The sequence below is a fragment of the Suricata suricatta genome, chromosome 5, assembly GCF_006229205.1.
Source record: "Suricata suricatta isolate VVHF042 chromosome 5, meerkat_22Aug2017_6uvM2_HiC, whole genome shotgun sequence".
Lineage (NCBI taxonomy): Eukaryota > Metazoa > Chordata > Mammalia > Carnivora > Herpestidae > Suricata > Suricata suricatta.
The window spans coordinates 578964-604016 of NC_043704.1; the positions used below are offsets into that span (position 1 = coordinate 578964).

Below are 25053 nucleotides of genomic sequence, written 5' to 3' on the forward strand. Positions count from 1 at the left end.
GCGCCGAGGCCCCTTCCTTGAATTTCTGTCTGTCCGCTGACTCTCGTGACCGCACCTCAGGGCCTCCTGCCTGCCTGCGCGGGACCCCCCGGCCCCCCACCCGCCCCCCGTGGGCGCAGCTGACCGGTCTCCGACTTGGGGTCCTTGGCGATGGCCCCCAGCCTGTTGACCACGTTGATGACAAAGTTCTTCTCCAGGGTGAAGTTGGTGTAGCCAATGCTCTCGGAGCTGTCGATGACGAACACCACGTCCAGGGCCCCACACCGCTTCTCGCAGTCTGGGGACCGGGCGCAGGGTCAGTGGGAGGGGCAGGTGTGCGCGGACCCCGGGCCCTGGGAGACGCCCCCAGGGTGCGCAGCCAGTGGATGGTGGACACAGTGACCCTGAGGGGGCGGGTGTGGCCCAGACAGATGACCCTGACCCCTGGATGAGGGCCCCCCAAGGACACAAGTGGGGGCCAAGACTCACCGCAACACCCGCACGTCTCCCTCACGTAGGTCATGACATCACACTCCTGCAACACAGGGGCTCAGCCGCGGCCCGAGAGAGCAAGCTCTTGCTGACCCCGGCCTCTGACCTCATCCCCGCTGCCCTTCCGTCCCCATTTTAGGAGGAGGGACCATTCCGTCTCCACCTGACACTCACCGTGAGGCCGGGGTCTCCAGGGGGGCCGGGCTCTCCCTGGAGGAGGAAAGACGACAGTGAGGGGTGGCCCCTGTCTGGGCTGAGGCTGGGCAGCCCCCTACACCCCGTGCACCAGCCCCACGGGTCCACCACCGGCACGGCCCTGAGGTTCGGGGTGCACGCTGGCTGGGCTGGCCCAGGGCTGTGGCCTGAGTGCTGGAGGGACCAGCAACTGACCTACCTCGGGTCCTGGGGCCCCTCTCGGCCCCCGCAGGCCGGGCTCCCCAGGGGGACCGGGATCTGCCTGAGGAGGGAGAGGGGTGGGTGGGTGGCAGCCTTGACCCTTGGCAGGCCTACAACCCCTGCACGTTCAGCCCCTGCACACCCCTACACCCCCCTGCAACCCCTGCAGCTCCCTATATACCCTGCACCCCCCTGCACCCCCTTGAATCCCCCTGCACGCTTAGTCCCGCAAGCACCCTACATCCCTCTGCACCCTTGTGCTCTCATGTACCCCCCTGCACCCCTCTGCACCCTCATGCACCCCCTCCACCCCTCTGTACCTTCATGCATGTCCCCTTGCACTGTCCTGTACCCCTCTGCACCATCATGCACCCCTCCTGCGCCCCTCTGCACCATCATGCATCCCTCCTGCACCCCTTTGCACCCTCATGCACGCCCCCTGAAGCCCCCTGCAGCTCCCTGCACCCCTGGCCCCGGGTACTTACAGGCTCACCCTTCTCGCCCTTCCTCCCGGGCTCTCCTTTGGCACCAAAGTCGCCTCTGCCCCCCTGAGACACGAACACTGGTCAGCCAGGGCTAGGGAGCTGGCACTGCCCCACCCCCGCCCCAGCCAAGACTTCCAAGGCATCTGTGGGGTCACGGCCTGCTTTTGCCAGGAAGAACCGGTGCCTGGCAGTAGGGTTTGTTACTTGGCCACACACAGCGTTTCAGGAGAGATGCGGTTTCTGGTCTGACAGAGACTAGTGCGTGGAGCTGCCACCACGCAGAGGACACTCGTCGGTGGCCGAGTGTGAGTGAGGGGCATTCGGGCCTCCCCCCGCTGGGGGCAGGGGGACCTCTGTACGTACCTCCGGGCCGCGCGGACCAGGCTCGCCTTTCTCTCCCTGGGAAGCAAGCACAGGTCACGGTCACTCAGCACGGAGCCCGAGGGGCTGTCCCTGGGGCGGGCAGCTGGCTCTCCTGGGGACCCACAGATGTTTGGAAGCTCCCCCACCCCCCGCCTTATGGTCTCAGCTGTCACGCGCTGTATAAAGCCCTGGCGCTGCGGGCGAATGCCACACCCGCTGCCCTGGGTGGATCCCTGGGGGCCTCTGCACCTGCCAGGTGACCCTGCCCCTCCCTTCCCCTCGTCCCCAGGAGGGAGGCCCCTGCAGAAACTTGTGGGTCCCCCAACCCATGCCGGGACTTACGGGCGTTCCTCGGGGTCCTGGGTAGCTGAATCCGGGCCTGCCGGGGTCTCCCTACAGGACGGGGAGGCCGGTCAGGGAGGGTCCGGTGGGAAAGGAAGAGACCGGGCTGGCAGGGACCGAGGAGAGGGTGGAGGGGGCCACCCGCCTGGGGAGGGACCTGCTACCCCCAAGGGTGAGAGCTGGAGGGGCTGCCCGCTCCCTCTGCCCCCCATGCCAAGGGAGCCGGCCTGGGGCGCTCCCGGCAGCCTCACTCCAGGGCTGAGGCTGGTCCTGCCCAGTGGGGTATGGGGGGTACCTTGGGACCAGGCTGTCCTGACTCTCCACGGGGACCAGCGTCACCGGGGTCTCCCCGAGATCCCTGAGGACAGAGAGAAAGCGGAGTCAGAAGCATGTGGACTGACCACCTCCAGCAACACTGTCCTGGCCCTGCTGCCCGGGGCACTGGGCGCCCGGAGGTCACTGCCAGCTCCCCTTCCTCCGTGTGCCGTGTCCTGGCCCCTGGGCCCCACGCCGCCTCCCGCCCGATGCTGGACCCCTCAGGGCAGGGCGTCCGTGTGAGGCACATAGTGGCCCTTGTCCCCTCATGGTGCTGCTGCCCGAGTGGGTCACAGTGTCCTGCCTGGGGACAGTGTCCTGAGGACAGGAGGACCCAAGTGGCATTACAGGGTGGGGGCCCTGCCAGGTGTCCTGCTACTGACCTTCTTCCCGGGCTCTCCGAGAGCCCCCTGAGGGCCTCTGGGTCCAGGCAAGCCTCGGTCTCCCTGAAAGAAATCGGATGTGGCACCTCAGAGACGCCACTGTCGATCCCCGCAGATCGGGCAGGGATGGGGGTTCTTCCTGCTCTCCGAGAGGCCCTGGGCAGGGGAGGGGCGGGGGGCCCTGAGTCCCCCCTCCAGTCGGCAGCTGGGCGCCTGCTCCGGGAGGATGCGCGGTCTCACTTACCTTGGCTCCTTTGTTGCCAACCTCTCCAGCCAGACCCCGGGGCCCCTCAGGGCCAGGGTCTCCCTGTTGGAAGAGAGGCCCCGTGAGCCTGGGGCATGTGGAGGGGGAGATGCCAGGTTATGGCAGGTGACACTGGAACGGTCCTGCTCCAGGGAGGGACTGTGACCCCTTTCCCAGAGGAGGAAACCCCTCTTCAAGCCCTTGACCCAGGTCTCGTGGGGAGCAGTCAGTGCTCGGATTTTGCCACAAAGACCAAGACCTGAGTTTACAGGAGTGTGTGTGTCTGCAACCAAAAGGTGCGGGGCGGAGCAGTGCGAGGCCGGGACAGCTGTGTGTGACCCTCAGGAAACTGCCTTTGCCGCGGTGTGGGTGGGGGTCACCTGTCTCCTGCTTCCTGAGAACCTGTAGGGGGCGCCTCTGCCCCCACTGATGGCCAGGCCCCAGGGGTCACGTTTGTTTTCCTGGGTGGGCGCGGCGGGGAGATGCTGGTGGTCTGCTGTCCCATGGACCCGTCGACACCGTGGGGAGAGGCTGGTGCAGACTCGGCCAACAGCTGCCCCTCTCGGATGCTCACCTTCTCACCCTTGGGGCCATCACCGCCTGGGCTGCCCTTGGCTCCTGGGTCCCCCCTGCGGCCCTGCAGAGAAGGGGGGGCTTGGTGTGGGGCCACATGGCCGTGGGGACCCCATGCTGTGCTCTCCTCACTTGGACCTGGGCTTTAGGGGAGGGGCCTTGGTCCTCTGCAGCCAGGGACTTAGGAAACAGGGGACCCTGACCAGCTTGAAAGACCTAGTCTACTAGGAGTTCAGTTGACGTGCCCGGGGCCCAGCTTGGACCGGCCATCAGCACGGCCATCCCGTTCACTTCTGGGTGAGGCCAGTCCTCGGGATGTGTCCCCTCTGAGGGCCAGCCTGGGGCCAGGTCCCATTCGACCTGCAGTAGACACCAGGGGACAGCCGGGTGGGGTCGCTGCGAGGGACCCACGGAGTGCACGCCTGCCTGAAGGTTCAGCCCTCGGAGCGTCCTGCAGGGAGGGTCCCGTGGGGACACGAGGCTGGTTCCCAGGGGGAGGCACAGAGGAGCCTGGACAGCAGGGGTCCTGCCCTGTCCTGAATGCGGCCCGTGGGTGGCCTGTTGCACTGGGTGGCAAGGGACGCACCAGGAGGATGCAAGGCGTGTGGGGCGCTCCTGAGGCAGGAGCCCAGGCCACCCAGGCTGGCCGCTGACCTCTGGGCCCCAGTGGGGGAGGAGCATGAACTCACGGGCTCGCCTTTGGGTCCTCGGGGTCCAGGTCCGCCCTTGGCTCCTTTCACACCAGGACTTCCAGGGGCCCCGTTGTTGCCTTGATATCCCTGTGGGGAGGAGACGCGTCAGCCACAGCAGGGAAGGGCCCTGAGGAGTGTCCTCACGCCAGAGCCCAGCCACCCGGCAGCGTGTGCAGAACACAGGGCTTGCTGTGCTCCCGGCTCTGGGCCGGTGGGACGGCTGGAGTCTGGCTGTGGCGGGGGTGGGGGGACCCGCTCGGGGCACTTGCCTTGCTGCCTTTGGCCCCGCTGTCTCCTGGGGGTCCTCTGCGTCCTGGGCGGCCAGCATCTCCCTGGAAAGGTTTGGAGAAGTTGGTCTTCAATCGCTCGGACGCTGGCGACAGGGTGAGACCCTGCTCGAGCGGTGGGCCCCGCATGGCCTCGAGGCTGAGTTCACTGGACGCAGGCTCGGGGAAGGGCTGTCCTTCCTGCTCCTCCAGCAGCCGGGGGGAGCCCAGAGAGTGGACGCAGAACACCCACGGGCGCTGAGAGCTTTCCCGAGGGGGCGCTGAGAGGTCTGGAGGGGACTGGGCTTGTTGCTGTGGCCACCGGGGCACCGCAGAGCTGAGGCAGGACACATGGCCCTGAGCTGGCCATGGACCGCTACCGTTTCGGGCAGGGCACGTGTGAGGGCATCCCCCAGGGCATGGGTAACCTATGACCCCCCTCTTGGGCGTGGGTAGCACATCACCTCCAGGATGTATGCACCCCATGACCTTCCTACACGTGAGCACCTCTAACTCCCCTGAGTGTGAGCACCCCACACCCCCTGGGCGTGGGCACCCGGTGACCCCTCAGGCAGGACACTCCCAGGCCTCCTGCCTGACAGCCGGTTTGCAGCAACAGGCCCTCTCTGCTGGGCCTCTTGGCCGGGCTGCCTCCCCCAGGACCAAGGTGCTGCTGGTGGGGAGGGGCGGCCGGCTCTGTCCTGGAGGGCCCTCACCTTGGCCCGGCAGCCTACCTTGGTGCCCTGGTCCCCTTGCTCCCCGGGGCTGCCAGCATCCCCTGGGTATCCATCGGGGCCCTGCAAGACAGAACGACAGGGCTGTCCTGGCTCCTGCCCGGAGCTGTGTGTGTGGGGGGGGTCTCCTCGTGAGCTCGGGGCGGGTGGCAAACACCCCATCATCGGGATTGAGTGCTCTGCCTGCACGGCCGCTGCCGGAACCAGGGTCCGGAGAAGCAGCCGCCCTTGAGCTCACCCAGAAGTCCCTGAGGTTATTCCCTGCTGTGTGACCACAGCCCAGCGGAACCCTGGGTGGGGGTCGGGCGCAGGCAGGAGAGGGGCTGAAGGAAGGGCCCAAGCTTCCTTGTTGCAGCTCGCGGGGCTGGCCACCACCCTGCCCGCCCCCGCCAGGCACCCAGGGCCAGGGGTTTAACCCGAGGAGGAACACAAACTAGGCTCACCCGACTCCCGGGGTCTCCCTTGCAGCCAGGAGGCCCGATGCGCCCCAGCTTGCCCTGGAGAAGAGGGGAGCAGAGGGTGAGGGCGCGTCCGGGATGTGTGCCAGGGACGGGCGTTGGCGCAGGTGCAGTCCCTGCCACTTCCACACCCGGCAGGCACACCACCGTGTGTCCGCAGCTCCACTGCTCGGGGGCATCTCTGTGGGGCAGTGGCAGGTCCCCGGGCGGGACACGGCCAGAACAGAGGGCCCGAGTGCTGCCCGCCCTGCACCCCAGGTGGGCATGAGTGCGGCCTGCCAGGCGGGCCAGATCTGGATCCGGGCTGGGTCCTCAGGCTCTTCGGTGTTCTTATCCTCCCTGTGTCCACTGCAGCGGTGCCACCGGGGCCCATCCAGCCACAGGCTGTGGGCAGCGGCCAGCGGGGCCCAGAGGCCTGTCTCTAGGCAGGAGCCTGAGAGTCTCCAGGAGGCTCCGCTCACCCGTTGTCAGAAATGCCCAAATGCACCTGCGCTCCCGCCCAGCCCAGGGAGGGAGCCCAGAAGCACTCTACCTTCTGTCCATCCGTCCCGTTCTTGCCAGCCAGGCCAGGGGACCCCTGGAGGGAGAGGTGCAACCGTCAACCCTCGGAGCAGCAGGAAGCTGGGGCACCCTGCCCGCCCGGCCCGCACAGCCCGCTTACCTTCCGCCCATCAGCTCCAAATTCACCCTGTGCAGGAGGAAAGTGAGGCGGGTTAGCTTGGTGCCCCCCGCGTCAGTCACCGCTGTCTCAGGGGCCAGGTCTGCCTCGGACCAAGGAGGCCAGAAGGGCCCCAGAGAGGGCCACTGGCGCCGTGACGATGGTTCCCGTGTCCTGATCGGGGCCCCAAGCTCGAGGACGGGCGCTGCTGGGCCAGAGTCTCACCTTCTCTCCTTTGAAACCAGGAACACCCTGAGGTTGGAAGGAAAGAAGGGCAGTGTTACTGCGGGGTGTGATCTGTACGCGTGGGCTCAGGGGGGTGTGAGCGGCACCCATGGGCTCGGGGGAGGGTGTGAGCTGCACCCATGGGCTCGGGGGGGGGGTGTGAGCTGCACCCACAGGCTCAGGGGAGGGAGTGTGAGCTGCACCCACGGGCTCAGGGGTGTGTGTGACTGCACCCCTGGACTCGGGGTGGGTGTGAGCTGCACCCGCAGGCTCAGAGGAAGAGCAGCTGGGCGTCAGCCTCGGGCCAGGTGCTCAATTTGGGGACCATTTCCAAAATATTGAGATGCTTCACTTCTTGCATTGAGGCTGGAGGGGGTGGCCGGCCCCACCTGGCCCAGGCTGGTCCCCACGTCCCACCGGCCATGAAGGGCAGCCACTTGCCTTGGGTCCCGGGAATCCAATGGGGCCTTCGATGCCTGGATCTCCCTGTGGAAGAAGAACAGAGGCCACAGCTCTAACCCAAGTCTTAGAGACACGGGGCCTTGGGGGTGGGGCAGGGAGGACACTCACCTGTCGTCCCTTCTGCCCAGGCTCTCCTGGCTCGCCCATGTTGCCCTTGGCACCCTAAAAGCAGATGGTGGAAAAAGGGGGTAAATTAAGGCAGGAAGAGGCAAAGAGACTGCAGGAAGCAGACGGACAGAGGCTTCTGCACTGCTGTCCTGCTTTGGGGCTCCTCTGTGTCTGCTCAGATGCCAATCGTGGTCCCGGAAGCAACTTCCAGCGCCCCCGACCTGGGAGGAAAACGGCAGCCACATCCATGCCTGGGTACCACCACCCAGGAAGGGGGGGGGTTGGGAGGGTACCACCACCCAGGACGGGGCTGGGGGGGGCGGGGAGGGCAGTGGGAGCGCTTGGCTGGAGACCTGGTGGACGTGCGTCTACACGTCTACTGATCTAAGCAGCTCCCTTAGGAAAGAAGAAAACATGAGGCTATGTGGTGACAACTTCCCAGTAATTGTTTCAGGAGGGCTTGGCCCCCCAGGGCCTCCCATGATCCTCTGCCTTTATCTGTAACCGTTGACACGAACTAGCAGTATTTCTGATACTCTAGTAGTGATGCTGTAGGAAGACTGGCAGCCAGGTGCCGGGGGGAGGCGGGAGCTTCGTGTGAAGCCGCAGCCGCGCTGCCACCGGAACCTGCGTCGGGTCTCGCTGACGTGGGCAAGCAGGCTGCTCTGCCAAGCTCACAACTAAAGAAAGTGTTCCTACTTTTTTCAAAATGCTATGAAATAGGACGCAGATAAAAACTGAAGTGGGTTCTTCTAGGGTCAGAAGGGTTGAGGCCATTCGAGGTGTAGTTGGTCCTAAGTTTGGAGCCAAAGAGGTCAGACCCCGTGGGCTGTCCAGGCGTCTTACCTTCTGTCCACGGTAGCCCTTGGGGCCGGGGGGCCCGGGGATCTCCAGACAGCTCACCTTGTAGCACTAAAACAAGAAGCAAGCGGCGTCAAGTAAGGCCCAGGTGGGAGGCTGAGCGGCCAGCACGGGCGGGGGCGGGAGGGGACTCGAGGGTGCCCGGGAGGCTCCGGTCACGTCAGGAAGACCCAGGCTGGCTCAGACACGGCCCATCGTGGCCACGAGTCAAAGCGCCGTGTCGAGCAGCTGTTCCAGGAAAGGGCGTGTCTGCAGGCGCTGTACCCCTTCCTGGCCGTGAGCCGGCGCCAAGGACGCACAGGGACGGGGAGCGTCCGATCAAGGTCCTGAGCTACGCAGCACACGGGCCCCTGCCCCATGCCGTTGGCCTGGCTCAGGCGGACAGAGCCCGCCGCTTGGAGGGTGACCCTGAGCCTCAACCCTGGTCCTCTTGGTGTGGGCCTGTGGTGACCCTAATGCCAACCCCGGGGCTGAAACAGCCTGGTTTTGGATGGGAGCCCTTCATGCAGACTTAAGAGTCTCAGGCCCAACGTGAGCAGAGGGGCCTCCTGCCTGGCCCCCGCTTGTGTGTCCCAGATGCCGGGGAGCACCAGGGGCTGGCGCAGGGGAGCCTCTCCTGGTTGGCCCTCAGGGGCCCAGCGGGCAGCGCGGTGCCAGGGCTGGCAGGCTGGCAGGGGCTGGCGCGGGGAAGCCTCTCAGGGGCCCAGCAGGCAGCGCGGTGCCAGGGCGGGAACGGAAAACGCCTCTCACCTCTCCATAGGCTTCATGTTTCTGTAGAAAAGACAGAGAAACCCTGCTTAGCGGAAGCCTGATGCCTCCCTCCCAGAGGAATCCACCGAGGCCCGGGGCAGTGTGCTGCCCACTGCCGTACTGGGTAAGAGGGTCCCCCACCGTCTGGCCCCCACCGTCCCCCCCTGGTGCCCAGCGTGTGGGCGTGGCCCGGGAGCAGCTCACCATGACCTTGATGATGCGGTTGATGGCGTCCTGGTTGATCTCGGAGTCGGGCCGCATGGTGGTGTAGTTGTTACGGTAGAGCTCCAGGGGCATGCTGGCGATGTCCCGAAGGCCCTGCTCGTTCAGCAGGTTCTGCTTGGGGGCCACGGCGAAGAGCCGGATGCCCTCCTCGCGGGCCCTCTCGGCCTGCATCTTGATGCCCCCGCATGGGCTGCCGGTGACGTGGCCGTCGGTGATGACCACCGCAAAGTGGACGGCGCCCTTGCTCCGGTGCCGCCGGATCTCCTGGGTCATGTTGCCCAGAGCGCAGTCTGTGAAGGTGCCCCGGCGGAAGGAGCTGATGGCCTGCAGGCTCCTGGTGAAGGAGGCCCGGTCGCTGTCGGGCGGGCTGAACACCTGCACCAGGTCGGAGAAGTGCAGGCCGCCGTAGCGCCAGCTCAGGGCCACCTGGTCCAGGTAGGACTCGTCCTGCAGCTGACTGACGAACTGCTGCACGAACTGCTGCATGTGGTAGAGCAGGCTGTCGGTGGGTGACTGCATGGTGACGCTCTCCGACGTGTCCAGCACGAAGTACACGCTGATGGGGCAGTCGGTCTTCTCTGGGGGGCGGGGGACGGGTCACGGGCCGTCCGGAGGGAGGGAGCCCCCCTGCTATGGGCAGCCCCGCCTTCCCCCCGCCCCCCCTCCCCCCTGCGGCCAGTACCTGGGCAGTGGTTTCTCTCAGAGATGCCAGGGGCGATGACCTCCTGCTGCTGGGCACGGAGGGCCCCCAGGAGCCCCCAGAACAGGAGGGCGGAGCAGGAGCCCCAGAGCATCTTGGCAGCACCCATGCACCCTGATCCTGCAACAGGGAGGAGCGGCCACTGTGGACGGCGCCTGCGGCTCGGGCCGCTGCACCCCTGCGGGCATCTGGAGCCCTTCTCCCCAGACAGTGGGGTGGCATACCCAGCGGGGGTCCCGCATGTGGGCTCAGGGAGATGCCCTCTTCCCTCGCCCTAGGTGGGGGCTGCACACATCTAGTGGACTAACAGACTGCAAGCTTTGGGTTTGATTCTGGGGGGAATCAAATGGTCCCATCTCTGCCCTGCGGGGCTGGGTGCACCGGGCAAACGCGTGTGTTAAGTGTCAGCGGTCGGTGTTGGTGGCAATGGAGTTCGGTGCAGGGGGCCTGGGAGTGGGCAGGGCAGAGGGGTCAGCTGTGGGGGATGGGGAGGGGGGTTACGAGGGGAGGGGAGGAGAGGCCCAGGCTGGGGAGGGCTGGGCCTTGGCACTTGATGCCAGCCATCCAACTGACCCCATGGTGACAGGCTGGGGGAGGCGGCCTTGGGATGGGGAGTAGGGGGCTGAGACACAGACAGGCCTGGGGGGCTGGCAGGTGACGAGTGCCAGGGTCCTGCTTTGTTGAGGGGACAGTGGTGCTGGGTGAGGGGTCCTTCCCCAGAGAGGCTCACTGTGTCCTGTCCCGTCTCCATGGGAATTGAGTCCTCCCGGCTCGCTGGCTGCCTTGCAAGCACACAGCCAGGGAGAGGACCGGGGCCTGGGGTGGGTGTTGGGGTGGGCTCTGGGGGCGGGGCAGGGGAGGGCTGGGCTCTGGGCGCCGGGGTGGGGGAGGGAGGGGCTGGTTCCGGCAGGACTCGCAAACACCCCTTTGCCTTTTGGGGCCCCCGCAGCAGAGGGCAGACACAACAGAGTATGCGGCCCCAGCAGGGACTCCGGGCCCGCCAGTGGGGAGCATGGTGGGCTGGGCCCTGCGGGGCCTGGGGGCACATGTGGTGCTCGGAGAGCTTTTGGGGAAAGCGGGGGGCACAGGGGCACTTCGGTGCGGTTTTCCTGGTGAAGCCCCTCAGTGATCACCTCCTTTGAGAGGAGGTGGATTTTGGGGGGCAGGTTTAAGGTTCAAGGTTGCTTGGGTTTAAGGTAAGAGGGGCTGGTCCTGGCAAAGTTAGCGGTGAACAGGACACGGCCCTGCCTCCCCAGCATAGGTCATGGTCAGGCCAAGAAGCCGTGACCCTGCAGGCAGAGGCCGTGACCCAGCAAGGCGGGGAAGTTGCCCAGACCAAAGCAAGCCCAGGGGGCGCGCCAGGGAACCCGGGAGGGCTTCCTGCATGAGGCGCTGGACGCACCCAGGCTGAGGGCAGCTCCTGGCTGAGGGGAGGCTCATTCAGGGAGGGCTGGGGGCAGCACTGGCCGAGGCGGGGGCCGGGAAAGCAGCGTGAGGGGCAAGTAAAGGGCTCCCCGAGGAATCTGGAAGCCAAGAGGAAGTCAGGCTACATCAGTCAGAGCAAAGAGGTCCAGAGCCACGCCGCTGTGGTCACTGTGGGACCTTGGCGGGCGGGGTGGGGGGGGCTGGTCGGGGCTCGGCACCGGGATGTGGGTGCAGTTCTGTCCACGACTCCTCCCCTGCTGCCCCCGTTGGGGGGCCTTGGGTGCATCCTGTCCTGCCAGCTACAGGAGGGAGGGGGGCTGAAGGACCAGGGACTGGGCATCCAGCTCAGCCCCGCTCTCCACGGTGCACACGCCCCGCACAGATTTCACATATCACACCCCCCACACACTGCCGCACACACAATTAATTAAAAGAGGCGCCCATAATAAGGTGTTCTGGTGAAAAATCTTACTCTCAAATGAAATGAGTTAAACAAATCATCTACGCAGGAAAAAACACACTAGCGGCAACAAAATGCGAAAGGACCTGAAGGGAAGAGTCACTCTGGTGTGCGGTGGCCTCCACGGCGGCCCAGTCCTGCCTCCTGCTTCTCCCGCGCTCAGCGGCCGCTGGCCTGGCGCGCACCAGACCAGCCTGCGGTGACAGCGGGGGACCTCCGAGAGGAGCTCCCAGAGGGCCTCACGGCCGGTGCCTGGCCCTCTTCCGTGGTACCCGCCCGAAGGAAGCCAAGCACATACCACGGAGGCGCTCACGCGGCCCCTGCGAGGCCCACGAGCCAGATCCGGGGCCCGGCCGACAGCCGGGGGGCCGCCGCACACACGCACCCCCAGCCCAGGCAGGGCGTCAGGCGAGCGGAGCCCTGACCGGCTCCTGACTGTGACTGCGGCTCCCTGGGGACCCGGGGCCGCGGCCCCCTGGCCGGGCCACGCCTGAATTCCCGACCCAGATAAATGATGCCGTAGTAAATGCTCGTTGTTTTAAATCACTCAGTTTGAAGGCAATGTATTACACAGCAATAGGTAACTAATTAAGACATCAAAGCTTTTCTCCACAGTATTGTGGACAGAAAAACAATGAGACGGTAACTACAGAATTTTGAGAAGAAACTAAAATGAACCAAAGATGTCTGCCTAGTCAGCCTAGCTTCTGTGTCAAAGACAAAAGTCTCAGATGTGAATGGTTTCACCCACAGACGATTTCTAAAAAAATTCTGCAGACAACCGAGAAATGAGTAAGAGTAAGTGAGAAAGCAAGGAAACCTGAGAAATACAGTAAAATATAAAAAACGAAGGATAAAAGGGCCAGAAAGCACAATTAAATGCCAGAAACCTCACATGGCCCCAATCGGGACAATATATGTGGACGCGTGAAGTTCTTCCCTTAAACACGAATGTTCCCACACAGCCCGACGTTGGCGAGAGCACGTCAGCGTCGGCCAAACTGCAGAAAGAGCCCAAATGTCCACCGCGGACGAACGGACACAAAAGATGTGATACAGAAACACAACGGAGAATTCCTCGGGCATCAAGAAGGACAGGATCTCGCCATTTACAACGACTCGGAAGGAGCTAGAGAGTATCGTGCTAAGTGAAATAAGTCACAGAAAGACAAATATCACACGAATGACTCACTTGTGGAATGTAAGAAATAAAACAAACGGAATAAAAAGAGACAAACCAGAAAACAGGCTCTTAATACAGAGAACGAGCTGCTGGTCTCAGGAGGGGCGGCGGGTGGGGGGTGGGTGAAAGAGGTGACCGGAGGAGGACACACAAACTTCCGGTTATAGAACGAGTGAGCCACGGGCTGAGAAGACGGCACGGGGACTGCAGCCCACGATCCTGCGCCAACGTGTGCTGACTGCGTTACGGGCGGGGACAGAGGGAGTGTATAGAATTGTCCAATCACTATGCCGTACACCTGACTCAGTATCACAGGTCAGTCATCCTTCAAGAAAAAAGAAAGAAAAGAAAAAAAGACAAATATTCCTAAATCGGATCAATGAAACCCGTCTGATGAGGTTTACAGGAGTGACGCTAGATAGACTGTCACAGACGACGCAGAGGAAATCAGGGCGGTGAGCACAGGCGGAGAGGAAGACCGCGGGGGCACAGTGCGGGGCACAGGGTGGGGGAACAGCGGGTGGGCACAGTGTGGGGGCACAGCGTGGGGCACAGCATGGGGCACAGCGTGGGGCACAGCGTGGGGCACAGTGTGGGGGCACAGTGAGGGGCACAGTTTGGGGAACAGCACGGGGCACAGCATGGGGTACAGTGTGGGGGCACAGAGTGGGGCACAGTGTGGGGGCACAGTGTGGGGGCACAGTGTGGGGGCACAGTGAGGGGCACAGTGTGGGGGCACAGGGTGGGGCACAGCATGGGGGCACAGGGCGGGGCACAGGGCAGGGCACAGTGTGGGGCACAGCTGGGGGCACAGCGTGGGGGCACAGCGTGGGGCCAGGCTAATCTGAGGCAGAAGGGTGACGGACAGGGCCAAGAAAAAGATACAGGCTGCTGTCTGATTATGAGTCTGTTAGATTTCATAACACAAAATTATATAAAGTAAAACTGTTGAAAAAAATCAAAGAAAAAACTGACAAACTGCAATTATTAATAGAAGACTTTAACAGCTTTTAAAGTTCTTGACAGATCACGTAAACAACAACAAAATAGAGGATCTGAATGTCATGTTTTGCAAAACTCTGATAGTAGCAAGTATGGAATATGTATTTTCTAAACATTTGTATTTGGATAATGTACATAAAACAGACACACATACACCTAGATCTATCTTTGCAACATACAAGTAGGGATCATACGGGGCACCTGGGTGGCCCCATCAATTGGGCGATCTGCTTCGGCTCAGGTCACGATCTCACATTTCATGGGTTTGAGCCCTATGTCAGGTTCTGTGCTGACAGCTCAGAGCCTGGAGCCTGCTTCAGATTCTGTGTCTCCCTCTCTCTCTGACCTTCCCCTGCTTGCATTGTCTCTCTGTCTCTCAAAAATAAATAAAAAGCATAAAACCATAAAAAACCAAGTAGGGCACATATGTTCTTTTAAAGGTTTTAGAATACTCAATTATAGAGCAACCACAAAAGCAGCTTTAATTAATTAAAAAAAATTAGAAATTATACAAAACCAGTCACTCAAAGGACACACAAAAAATATCAAAGCATCTGGAAATTTAAGAAATCTCTCTTGCTAAAACTACATAGGAATTAGTGACAACGGCAGTGTTATGTATAAAAACAAGTATGAGAAGGCCAAAGCTATAACTACAGGACAACACGTAGCCTTAGATGCTTTATGTTGTAAGATGGGAAATCAGTGTAACAAATTAGTTGAAGAAGCTAAGGGCAAAAATAAATTAACAAAATGAATTTCAAGAAAAGAGAAAGAAAATAATAATAAACCAATTGATTAAAAAAACAACAGTAGAACAAAAAATACAGAGTTGGTTCTTTGAAAAAGCCAATAAAGTAGAAAAAATTAATCAAAAAATGATGAAGCACAGATATAATAATACAGGAATTTAAGGATGAGTAAAATAATGTAATGATAGACGAAGAAGGTTTTGAAGATCATACCAAGTACAGCTCTAAGCTAACAGATATGAAAGACCATGTTCTGGAAGAGTCTGAGAAGAGGTGCGGAACCGACGGGTCTCTGCCCTGGAAGGCAGCACAGCCCTACGGCTCTGGCCCAGATGGATTTGGGTCTTCAAGGGCAAATAGTTCTCTGCCTGTTTCAAAACATAAAAAGATAACCTTGCCATTCATTTTTAAAGTTGGAAAAACCTAGGGCTAAATATTGATCAAAGAAATCCCTAAAAGGAACTCTGCAGACAAATCTCACTTCTAAATACAGTTGCAAAAATCCTAACAGAGACTAGAAAATCAAATCCAGGGGCAGGTTAAGGATGACTGTACCCCAACTAGATGAAGTTAGTTTAGAAATACAAGGCTGCAACACTACAAAATACATTAACGTGAGGCACATGAATATGAACAGAAAATCATGTAACTGCTTCAAGGAGCCCAGAAGCATCCATTTCTGATTTTTTTTTTTAAAAAGGCAAACTTCATAAGAAATTTAGGAGTTGAACTAACATTACAAAGCATATAAATTTCCAATCAACAACCAATATCGTATTTTATACAAAAACCAAAATAAGTGTTCTTATCTTGGTAGGGCACAGATTCCTTCAAGAATCTAGACCATTCTATGTGACACAAATGCTCATGTACAGAAATCACACCTTTCCTGAACTCAAGGAGTCCATCCGTGGACCTGACCTGGATTAAGAACTCCTGCACTCAGGAGCACCTGGGTGGCTCAGTGGGTTGAGTTTCCAACTTCAACTCAGGTCATGATCTTGAGTTCGAGCCCCACATTGGGCTCTGTACTGACAGCTCAGAGCCTGCTTCGGATTCTGTGTCTCCTTCTTTCGCTGCCCCTTCTCCACTTGTTCCCTCTCTCTCTCAAAAATAAATAAACATTGACAACAGCAAAAATCTCCTGTACTCAAAGAATGCCCACAAAGAGACAAGACGAAGTGATGAGGTCACTGGTTTTCAGTGTTGTGTTGGAAGCCAATGCAACAGAACCATAAGAAGAAACAAAGTATAAATCTTGGAAAGGGAAGAGATGGAAACTGTACTCGCTAAAGACGGGACTGTCCATTTAGAAAACCCAATAAAATCAACTGTACAAAGTTTAGGGGAAATAAAATACAGTTCTCTGTATTTAAGAATCAGTGAGGCAGTTATAAGAAAAATATATACAAAAAGCTGTTTTCTTCTGTCAGCAACAACCAATTAGGCAATCAATGGAAAATGTACTATTTACATTAGGAAGAAAAGCACTGTAAATATAAGGAGTAAACTTCAGAATCTAAGAATGTTCAGGACTTACAAAAAAAACAAAAAAGAATTTCTAAGGAACACATGGGAGAGAAACCTTATTTCTGGAGGAGGAACACAGTATTTCAGAATATCAGTTCTTTGTTTTTTTGAAACATTTTACAGGATTTTTAAAATATAATTTATTGTCAAATCAGCTAGCATACAGCGCATACGGTGTGCTCTTGGTTTTGGGGGTGGATTCCCATGATGCATCCCAACAAGTGCCCTCCTCAGTGGCCACCACCCATTTTCCCCACCCCCCACCATCCCATCAGCCCTGTTTGTTTTCTGTATTTAAGAGTCTCTAAGGGGTTAGGAATATCAGTTATTTCTGACTAACTCTATACCCGAATGTAATTTTGACTAGACTCTCCAGGAAATATTTTTGCTTTTTTTGCTTGTGGACACGTTGACAAAGTGAACTGCAGACAGAATAAAGGGCGGCTGAGAAACACAGGAGACTCAGGGTGATGCGTGTGCTCTCAGGGGCACTCGCTACAGTAAAACCCTAGGAATTCGGCACTTCTGGGTTGGTGGTGGAACGGGCCAACAGGCCACCCAGCAAGCAACAGGCAAGGCGGCGCAGAACTGAGCTGAGACTGTGGCCTTTCAGAGCAGCGACGGGGTCCTGAGCCAGGGGTTCCCGACGTGATGACGCACAGGAGTAATCCACCTGCACCCGAATAAATTCCAGAGGGGAGCGCAAAACACAGACTAAAAAGTCTTTGGGGAAAAAATGGAAAGGATGAAATGACAAGGGACTCTCTTCTGTCATCGCTGTGCACCAGACACTGCGCTGCCTCTTCTCACGTGACGCCCGTGACCGCCCATGGGCCCACCTCGCGAATGAGGAGACCGAGACCAAGTGCAGGTAACTTGTCCAGGAAGCTCAGCCAGGAGCTGAGGTCCAAGGCCCGGCAGCACGGTTCAGGACCCGCTCTCTTGACCAGGTGCCCACAGAGGACCTTCCTTACAGCAACTCAACATGAGCAGCCTTGGAACAGCCCGAGAGCCAGACGGCAGCCTTTCCAAGATTTCATATTTTTCTGAAGTTTATTTATTTATGTAGAGAGAGAGATTGAGTGAACACAAGTGAGTGGGGGAGGGGCAGAGAGAGAGAGAATCCCAAGCAGGCTTCATGCTGTCAGCACGGAGCCCAATGAGGGGCTTGATCCCACAAATACTGAGATCATGACCCGAACCAAAATCAAGAGTTGGATGCTTAACCAACTGAGTCACCCGGGTGCCCCAAGATTTCATATTTTTAAGGTTTAAAAATTTTGATGGCCTGCTATTAGGTGTGCAATGTTTATAACTATTATAACTTCTTGCTCTATTGAAATCTTTACTAATAAATAAGGTCTTTTGTCTTTGGTAACTGTTTTTGACTTAAAGTCCGTTTTACTTGATAATCAGGATAGCCACCCTACTCTCTTTTGGTTCCAATTTGTATGGAATAAACTTTTCCATCCTTTCACCTTTTTTTAATGGTTATTTATTTTTGAGAGAGTGAGTGTGAGAGGGGATGGGACAGAGAGAGAGGGAGACAGAGGATTTGAAGCTGACTCTGCACTGTCAGCACAGAGCCCAATGCGGGGCTCAAACTCATGAACCGCAAGATCATGGCCTGAGCCAAAGTTGACGCTTAACCAACTGGGCCACTCAGGTGCCCCTCTGTCCTCCAACTTTTAACCTATTTGTGACTCTGGATGTAATGAGTCTCTTGTAGACAGGTGACCCTTGAAAAGTGCAAGGGCCAGGGATACCACGCCCCCCTCCCCACACTGTCGATAATCTGCATGTAACTTTTGACTCCCCCCAAACTAATAGCCTACAGTTGACTGGAAGACTTACTGATAATAGAGAGTGGATGAGCACTTATTATGTTATACATATTACAGAATCTTACACTAAAGTAAGCTAGAGAAAACATATTAAGAAAATCGTATGGAAGAGAAAATACATTTACAGTACCGTACGGCAAAAAGTCTGCACGTGAGCAGACCTGCACAGTTCACACTCAGTTTCAAGGGTCAGGTGCAGTGGACCATGTTTTTTTATAATCCATTCTGCCAGTCTCTGTCTTTTGACTGGAGAGTGTAATCTGTTTACAATTCAAGTAACTACTGGTAAGGAGGTACCTGCTTCCTTCCTTTTGCTATTTGATTTCTATATACCTTACAGTTTTTTGTTTCTCGTTTTCGCTATTACTCTTTTTTGTGTTTAGTTGATTTTTTAGTGAAAGATTTACAGTCTTTCCTCATTTCTTTTTGTGTATATTCTTTAGGTATTTGTGGTTACCATAGGGATTACATTTAATCTCCTGAAGTTACAACACTCTACTTGGAATTTCTATCAGCTTTATTTCAGTGTTGTACAAAAACTCGGCTCTTTTACAAGCTCTACCTCTACCCCTTTCAGTTACTGATGTCACAAAACTACGTTTTTATACATCGTGTGTTCAAAACATAACAAAATATTATTTTTAATGAATTAGTTTAAGTTGTGTAGAAAACAAAATGTGGAATTATCATTGTTACAATAACATTAGCTTTTATAACTGCTCATATGTTTATCTTGGCTGAGATCTTTATTTCTCTATCTGGCTTCAAGTTACTACTTAGTGTCCTTCCATTTCATCCTGGAGGACTCCCTTGGGCATTTCTTGAGGGTCAGATCTAGTCTGTAATGGACTCCCTCAGCTTCTGTTTAGCCGAAGAATGTTTTAATTTTATCCTCACTTTTGGAGGACAGTTTTGCTAGATATAGAACTTTTGGGTGACAAGTTTTTTTTTCTTTTAGCATTTTGAATATCATCAGCCCACTGCCTCTGGTCTCCCAAGTTTCTGATAAGAAAGGGATGCCATGGATACCATGAGGCACGTCTCCTGCTTATTTCAAAAACTTCTTTTTGTCTTGGTTTTTGATGGTTTGATGACAATGAGTCTCACTGTGAGTCTCTTTGAATTTATCCTACCTGGAGTTCATGGAGCTTCTTGGCACTTCTAGTCATGTCTTTATCACACTTGGATGTTTTAAGCCATTATTTCTTCAAATACTTTCCTGCCCTCTTCTCTCTCTCCTCTCCTTCTGGGACTCCCACACTGTGCATGCTGGCCCGTTAGGCTCTGTTCACTTTTCTTTGATCTTTTCTCTTTCTGTTTCTCAGACTCAGTAACTTGTACTGTCCTATCTCCAATTTCACTGGCTCTTTCTTCTGTCTGCTCGAATCTGTCTTTAAATTCCTCTAGTGAAGTTTGCATTTCAGTTATTGTACTTTTCAGCTCCCTTATTTCTTTTTAATTCTATATAGATTTCTCTTTATTGATATTTCCATTTTTCCAGACTTTTTAAATTTTTTTTTATTTTTTACTTCTTTAATGCTTTCCTTTAGTTTTTTGAGCATCTTTAAGATGGTTGTGTTCAGGTCTGTCTAGTAGATCTACCTTCAGGTATTTTTCAGGGATAGTTTCTGTGGGTTTATGTTTTTTCCCCCTTTGAATTGGCCATAATTTTCTGTTTCTTTGTATGATTTGTGATTTTTTTTTGTTGTAAACTGGACATTTGAATCTAATAATGTGGTATGTCTGGAAATGAGATTCTTCTCCTTGCTTGCTATTTGTTTGTTTTTGATTCCCTTAGGCTGTCTCTGTGTCAAGGGTCAGCCTGAAGTGTAAGTATGGGGTATTCTCAGGTATTTCCTGAGCACACACCTTCCCTGAACATGTGCAGTGCCTTCCTAATCCCCCCTCTATATGGTTGCATTCCAATGAACTACTTCAATGCCTGGCTCCCCACAAAAGAAAAAGTGAATGGGGGAAAACATGGCAATACTTTAAATCCCCTATAAGTAAATTCAGCCAGAGAGAGAAAGGGAGGGGGGAGACCTGCAATGATGGGAAGAAGGGAAACTTCTGGCGGCCTCAGTTGGTTTAAGAAGAAATTATCACAGAAAGTGTCTTCTCTGAACCCCAACAAATTGGATGGCCTTGGTGAAATGGACAAATTTCTAGAAACACAAAACCTACAAACCGTGAAGAAATAGAAATTCCAAAGAGATCTATAACTAGTAAGGACATTGACACAGGAACTGAAAATCTGACAAAGGAAAGCCCTGAGCCTGATGGCTTCACTGGTGAATTCTACCAAACATTTACAGAAGCACTAATACCAGTACTTCTCAAACTTTTCAAAAAACGTTGAAGAGGAGGGAATATTCCCTTATTCATTCTATGATGTCAGCATCTCTGATGCCAAAGTCAGACAAAGATACTACAAGAAAAGAAAATACTGACCAATAATCCTATTGAATATTGACACAAAAATCCTCCACAAAATATTACCAAACAGAATTCAGTCGGATAGTAAAAAGATTAAATACCATGAACAAGTGGGACTTATTCCTGGAATGCAAGGATGGTTCAACAACATTGATCCGTGTAATATTACTCACATGGTCATCTCAATGCAGAAAAATCTTTTGATAAAACTTAATATCCTTTCATGATAAAAACACCCAAAAACTAAGAATAGAAAGAACCCACCTCAATATAATAAAATCCATACATGAAAATTGACTTGCCTATGTTCATAGATTGGAAGGCAATATTAAGACGTCAATATCACCCAAAGTGATTTACAGATTTAATTCAATCTTTATCAAAATCCAAATGATCAATTTTGCAGAAATAGAAAAAAACATTCTAAATCCGTAAGAAATCTCAAGAGACCCTGCATAACATAAACAATCTTAAAAGAGAAGACCAAAGCTGGAGGGCTCACACTTCCTGATTTCAAAACTACTACAAAGCTATAGTGATGAAAACAGTGTGGTAGTGGCATAAAGACAGGCATTAAACAAGTGGAATAGAACAGAGTCCAGAAATAAACCTTGCATATATTCAAGTACTTTTCAACAAAGATATCACGACCATTCAATGGGGTTAAAAATAGTTCTTTTCAACAAATGGTGCAGTGAAAACTGGGAACCCACAAGCAGAAGAAGGAAGTTGGGCCCTTACCTAACACCATACACAAACATTAACTCAAAGTGGATTCATGATCTAAATGTAAGACCTAAATCTATAAAACTTTTAGAAGAAACATGGGCAAAACCTCACAACATTGCAGCTGGCAGTGATTTCTTGGCTATGACACCAAAAGCATAAGCTACTTAAGAAAAGATAGACAAATTGAGTAGCCTGAAAAATAAAACATTTTGTGTGTGAAAAGACACTATCCACAGAGTCAAAAGGCAACCAGAGAATGGGAAGAAGTCTGCAAATTGTACATCTGGTAGGGATTAAAGTCCTGAATAGATAGAGAACTTGAAAAACTCAAAAACAAAAAACCACACAACTTGACTCAAAACTGGATGTAGGAGACTTGAATAGATATTTTTCCAAAGAAGATATACAGATGGCCAGTGAGCACAGGAAAAGATGCTCAACATCACAAATTATTAGAGAAACACATACCAAAATTGTAAGGCTATCCCCTCATACTCATTAGGATGGCTAATATTAAACCCCCCCAGAAAATAACACACACTGGAGGTTCTGGAGAAGTTGGATTATTGGCTGGAATGTAAAACAGTGGAGCCTCTGGGGGCAATCGTATGGTAGTTCCTCAAAAAAAAAAGATAAAATATCAGTATGTCCCAGCAATTCCACTTCTGGCTATAAATCACCCCCCACATTAAAGCTGGGTATCAGGGCGCCCGGTGGCTCAGTCAGTTAACCATCTGACTTGAGCTCAGGTCATGATCTCATGGTTCATGAGTTTGAGCCCCACATTGGGCTTGGAGCCCAGAGCCTGTTTCAGATTCTATGTCTCCCTCTCTCTATGTCTCAAAGAGATATCTGTACACCCACCTTCATTGTTCACATTAGTGATTACTTCCAAGAGCTAAACCATGAAAGCCACCCAAGTGTCCAGGGGCAGGTAAATAGAAAATCATAGTGTAGTATATTCACACACTGGGGTATTATTCAGCCTTAAATAGAAAAAAAATTCTGTCACCTGCTACGTGTGGATGAACCTTGAGGACATATTATGTTCAGTGAAATAAGCCAGTGACAAAAAGACTCTTATGATTCCAGTTACATGAGGGACTCAGAACATTGAAAAAATCATAGACACTGAGCAGAACGGTGGCTGGCAGGAACGGGCGGGGGAAGGGGAGTTGGTGTTTAATGAGTACAGAGTTTCAGTTTTTCAAGATGCAAGGCATTTCCGCGACAGACGGAGGTGATAACGTACTTAGTACCACTGAGCTCTACAGGTAAAAATGGCTAAGATCAGAAGTTTTATGTGATGTGTGTTTCAGCAAAATTTTTAAAACTTGGGGGGACAGTTCTTACAAATTAGTAAAAATGAGCCCCCATTAGGACCACGGGGGAAAGTGCAGCCCGGCAGATGGTCAGAGATGAGACAGTGTGGAAGGCACAAAGGTCAAGGTCCTGCGGACAGGCCGAGAGGGCGCCTCTCCCCGCCGACGGAGCTGGCGTGTGAGAAAAGCGAACAGAACCACACGGCGCTCCTGCCCGTCGTGGAGGACGCCGGTCCTTCTCTGCTCTTCCGGTGCGGGTCTGACCCGAAGCCTGAAAGTCTTGACGCTTTTGACCCGGGTCGCCCTCCTCGCAGCAGGGGCCCCTCACGCCTGGGCCCCACCTCCACTGCTTATTACAGCGACTGCAAGGGCCACAAGGCTCGCCCCCTGTGTGGCGTGCAGTGTTGACATGTTTTAGGTCCCCCAGGAGGGTGTACGTACTTTCTGTGGAGAATGTCGCGTTAGGACATGGCCCAAAGCCAGCACTGGCCCAGGGCGGGGGCTGGGCTCCCCAGGGGCTGCTCAGGGAGCAGCCCCCCATGATCTTTGCAGATGCGCCCCACACCAGGGTCCCCCTTCACTTTGCACAAATGTGTGGAAGAAGCCAGAGAAGGGACCGATCCACCGAAATGTGGAAAGAATCAAACTATCTGCGGTTTTCTTAATGGTAAGAACCAAGTTTTTGCAGCATCATAAAGCATTCCGTGGGTGCAAACACGCTCCTCGCACACTCTGCCCTGGAGGCCCTTCGCGGCCCTGGCGGCTAAAGAGGCCGATACTAGCAAGCCTGGCCCGGTTCTCCAGATGACAAGGTGCCGGCCCAGCCCTCTGCCCAGGCCCAGCCCCTTCTCCTAGGCACGAGCCGCCCGCCTCCCACCGGCGTGTCCCAGGTCGCTCATCTGAAGGCCCCCCTGCTGCCCGCAGCTCCCGGACACACAGAGCCCCCCTGCGGGCCGGCCACGCAGTCACCACTGGGTGTGACACGCGCTGGTCAGCGGAGGGGGCCCCGGCTCCGCCCAACCTGGTGGCCCAGTGGCAGGAGCCCTGCTCTGTCCCTGCGCGCTGCCTTCCCTCACCGCCATGCCCAGTGACGGCCCCTGCCCTGCCGCGGACTTTGTCAGCCTCCCAGGCTTCTTCCATTAGCACGTGGTGGCAGCGTCACAGTGGCCAGAAGGGCCCAGTGGCCCAGTTCCTGGGTCCTGCCGAGGGGCCACACCTGGGCCCCTTGTGCCCACCCTCTCCAGCCTGGCCTGGGAGACTCCAGGTCACATATGCTGGGGGCTCAGCTTCCGCACTCCCCCCCCCAGATGTCAGGAAGGCAGACGGCGCCCCTCCTCAGAGCCCCGAAGGCCTGGCCTGCCTCCCGGCCTGGTGAGAAGAGACTGGGAATAAACCCCGAAAGGCTTTTTTGTTGTTAAATGTAAGATGATCTCTGGGCCAAAACTCCTTTATTGGAAGAAAAAACCACACATTTGTGGATCTCCAGCTTCCTTCTTGGGTATTAATCTAAAAATGAGGCTCCTTTCCTTGGGGACAGCTGGGGAGAGCGAAGGTGTGGGCGCCGGAGGTGGTGCTGTTCTCCCTGGGCACAGGGGATATGCCCTGTGGGCACCCCTGGGGCACCTGGCCTTGCAGGCCTAGTGTTGTTGTTAATGTCGGCAGGACCTCAGCAGCTGACTGCCCCCACCCCCAAGCCGTGCTCTAAGGGTGCTGGGACCCCAGGGCTCTGCTGAACGGGGTGAGGAGGCCTGGGAGGGTGTGGGGTCTGGCCTAGCAAAGGAGCTGTCACAGGCGCCCTCAGCCTGGTCTCCAGCGGCCCCCTGCTTAGTGTCACCCTGTGACTTTGGTGGGCGCTGGGGCTGGAGAACCCGAGGAATGCAGGGCAGCCTAGGCGCTTACTAATTCTAGAGGGTGGAGGGGGGTGACCTGTCCTCTCCACTAGGGTGTCAGGGATCCTTTGTCACCTGATGAGTGCCTGGAGTGGGGGCGGGGGGTGGGGTGGGGAGCGGGAGAGCTCATTCTAGACCGGGCCGCTCCTTCAGGAAGGAGGAGGAACAGTCTCTCCCTCTTAGGCCCAGGGGAGAGAGACCAGCCCCGCTGGAGACCCTGTGCCTGGCTCCAAGTCAGAGGGGCTGGTCTCCCCTTGGGGTGACGGGCTCCTCAGCCCTCTGAATGTGACCTCTAGGCCAGAGGGAAAACCAAACCTCCCAGGAAGTGGCCAGGGATCAGACTGCAGATGCTGAGCCCCTCAGGGCTATTTGGTGACCAGGTGACCGGGAGGTCTCCCCAGCCGTCCCAGTCCCAGCAGCCAGCCCGAGGGCTGCAGTCTTAGCACGGAGCCCAGAAATAGGGAGGAATCCCTTCCAACCCGCCCGCCAGCTCTGCCCCAGAGGGTGCCAAAGAGGGGACAGTCAGACAGCTCGGTGCCCCCTGGCCCCACCGCGCGTTCTAAGGCGCGGGCACGGGGAGGTGGGAGGGAGGCCATGAAGTTGGAACAGGGACCACCAGGCCGGCGCCCCCCGCCCCCCCCCACCCCCGCGAGGTACTCGTTCGCTGCCAGGCCAGGCCCCCGCCCCGTCCCAAGTCGCCCGCGCGGCTCCGGGCGGTCCCCGGCCAGCCGAGCGGCGCTTACCTGAGCCCGGTGCGCGCGGGGCGCCCT

General features: G+C 55.7%; 1 protein-coding gene across 1 annotated transcript in view; it reads right to left on the minus strand.

Moving 5' to 3' along the window:
- The window catches only part of COL6A2 (collagen type VI alpha 2 chain), a 29152-nt gene that overhangs the window by 3901 nt on the left and 198 nt on the right, over window positions 1–25053 (minus strand). The window contains exons 2-25 of the mRNA XM_029940592.1: window positions 9694–9831; window positions 8991–9589; window positions 8787–8807; window positions 8022–8087; window positions 7176–7229; window positions 7047–7091; window positions 6606–6632; window positions 6384–6410; window positions 6255–6299; window positions 5708–5761; window positions 5265–5327; window positions 4534–4596; window positions 4262–4351; window positions 3574–3636; window positions 3000–3062; window positions 2756–2818; window positions 2353–2415; window positions 2058–2108; window positions 1716–1751; window positions 1353–1415; window positions 866–928; window positions 646–681; window positions 469–514; window positions 125–277 (exon numbers count right to left, since the gene is read on the minus strand). Coding sequence (XP_029796452.1) covers window positions 125–277; window positions 469–514; window positions 646–681; window positions 866–928; window positions 1353–1415; window positions 1716–1751; window positions 2058–2108; window positions 2353–2415; window positions 2756–2818; window positions 3000–3062; window positions 3574–3636; window positions 4262–4351; window positions 4534–4596; window positions 5265–5327; window positions 5708–5761; window positions 6255–6299; window positions 6384–6410; window positions 6606–6632; window positions 7047–7091; window positions 7176–7229; window positions 8022–8087; window positions 8787–8807; window positions 8991–9589; window positions 9694–9820 — 1981 coding nt within the window. The 5' untranslated portion in view covers window positions 9821–9831. The remainder of the gene's footprint in view (window positions 1–124; window positions 278–468; window positions 515–645; window positions 682–865; window positions 929–1352; window positions 1416–1715; window positions 1752–2057; window positions 2109–2352; window positions 2416–2755; window positions 2819–2999; window positions 3063–3573; window positions 3637–4261; window positions 4352–4533; window positions 4597–5264; window positions 5328–5707; window positions 5762–6254; window positions 6300–6383; window positions 6411–6605; window positions 6633–7046; window positions 7092–7175; window positions 7230–8021; window positions 8088–8786; window positions 8808–8990; window positions 9590–9693; window positions 9832–25053) is intronic.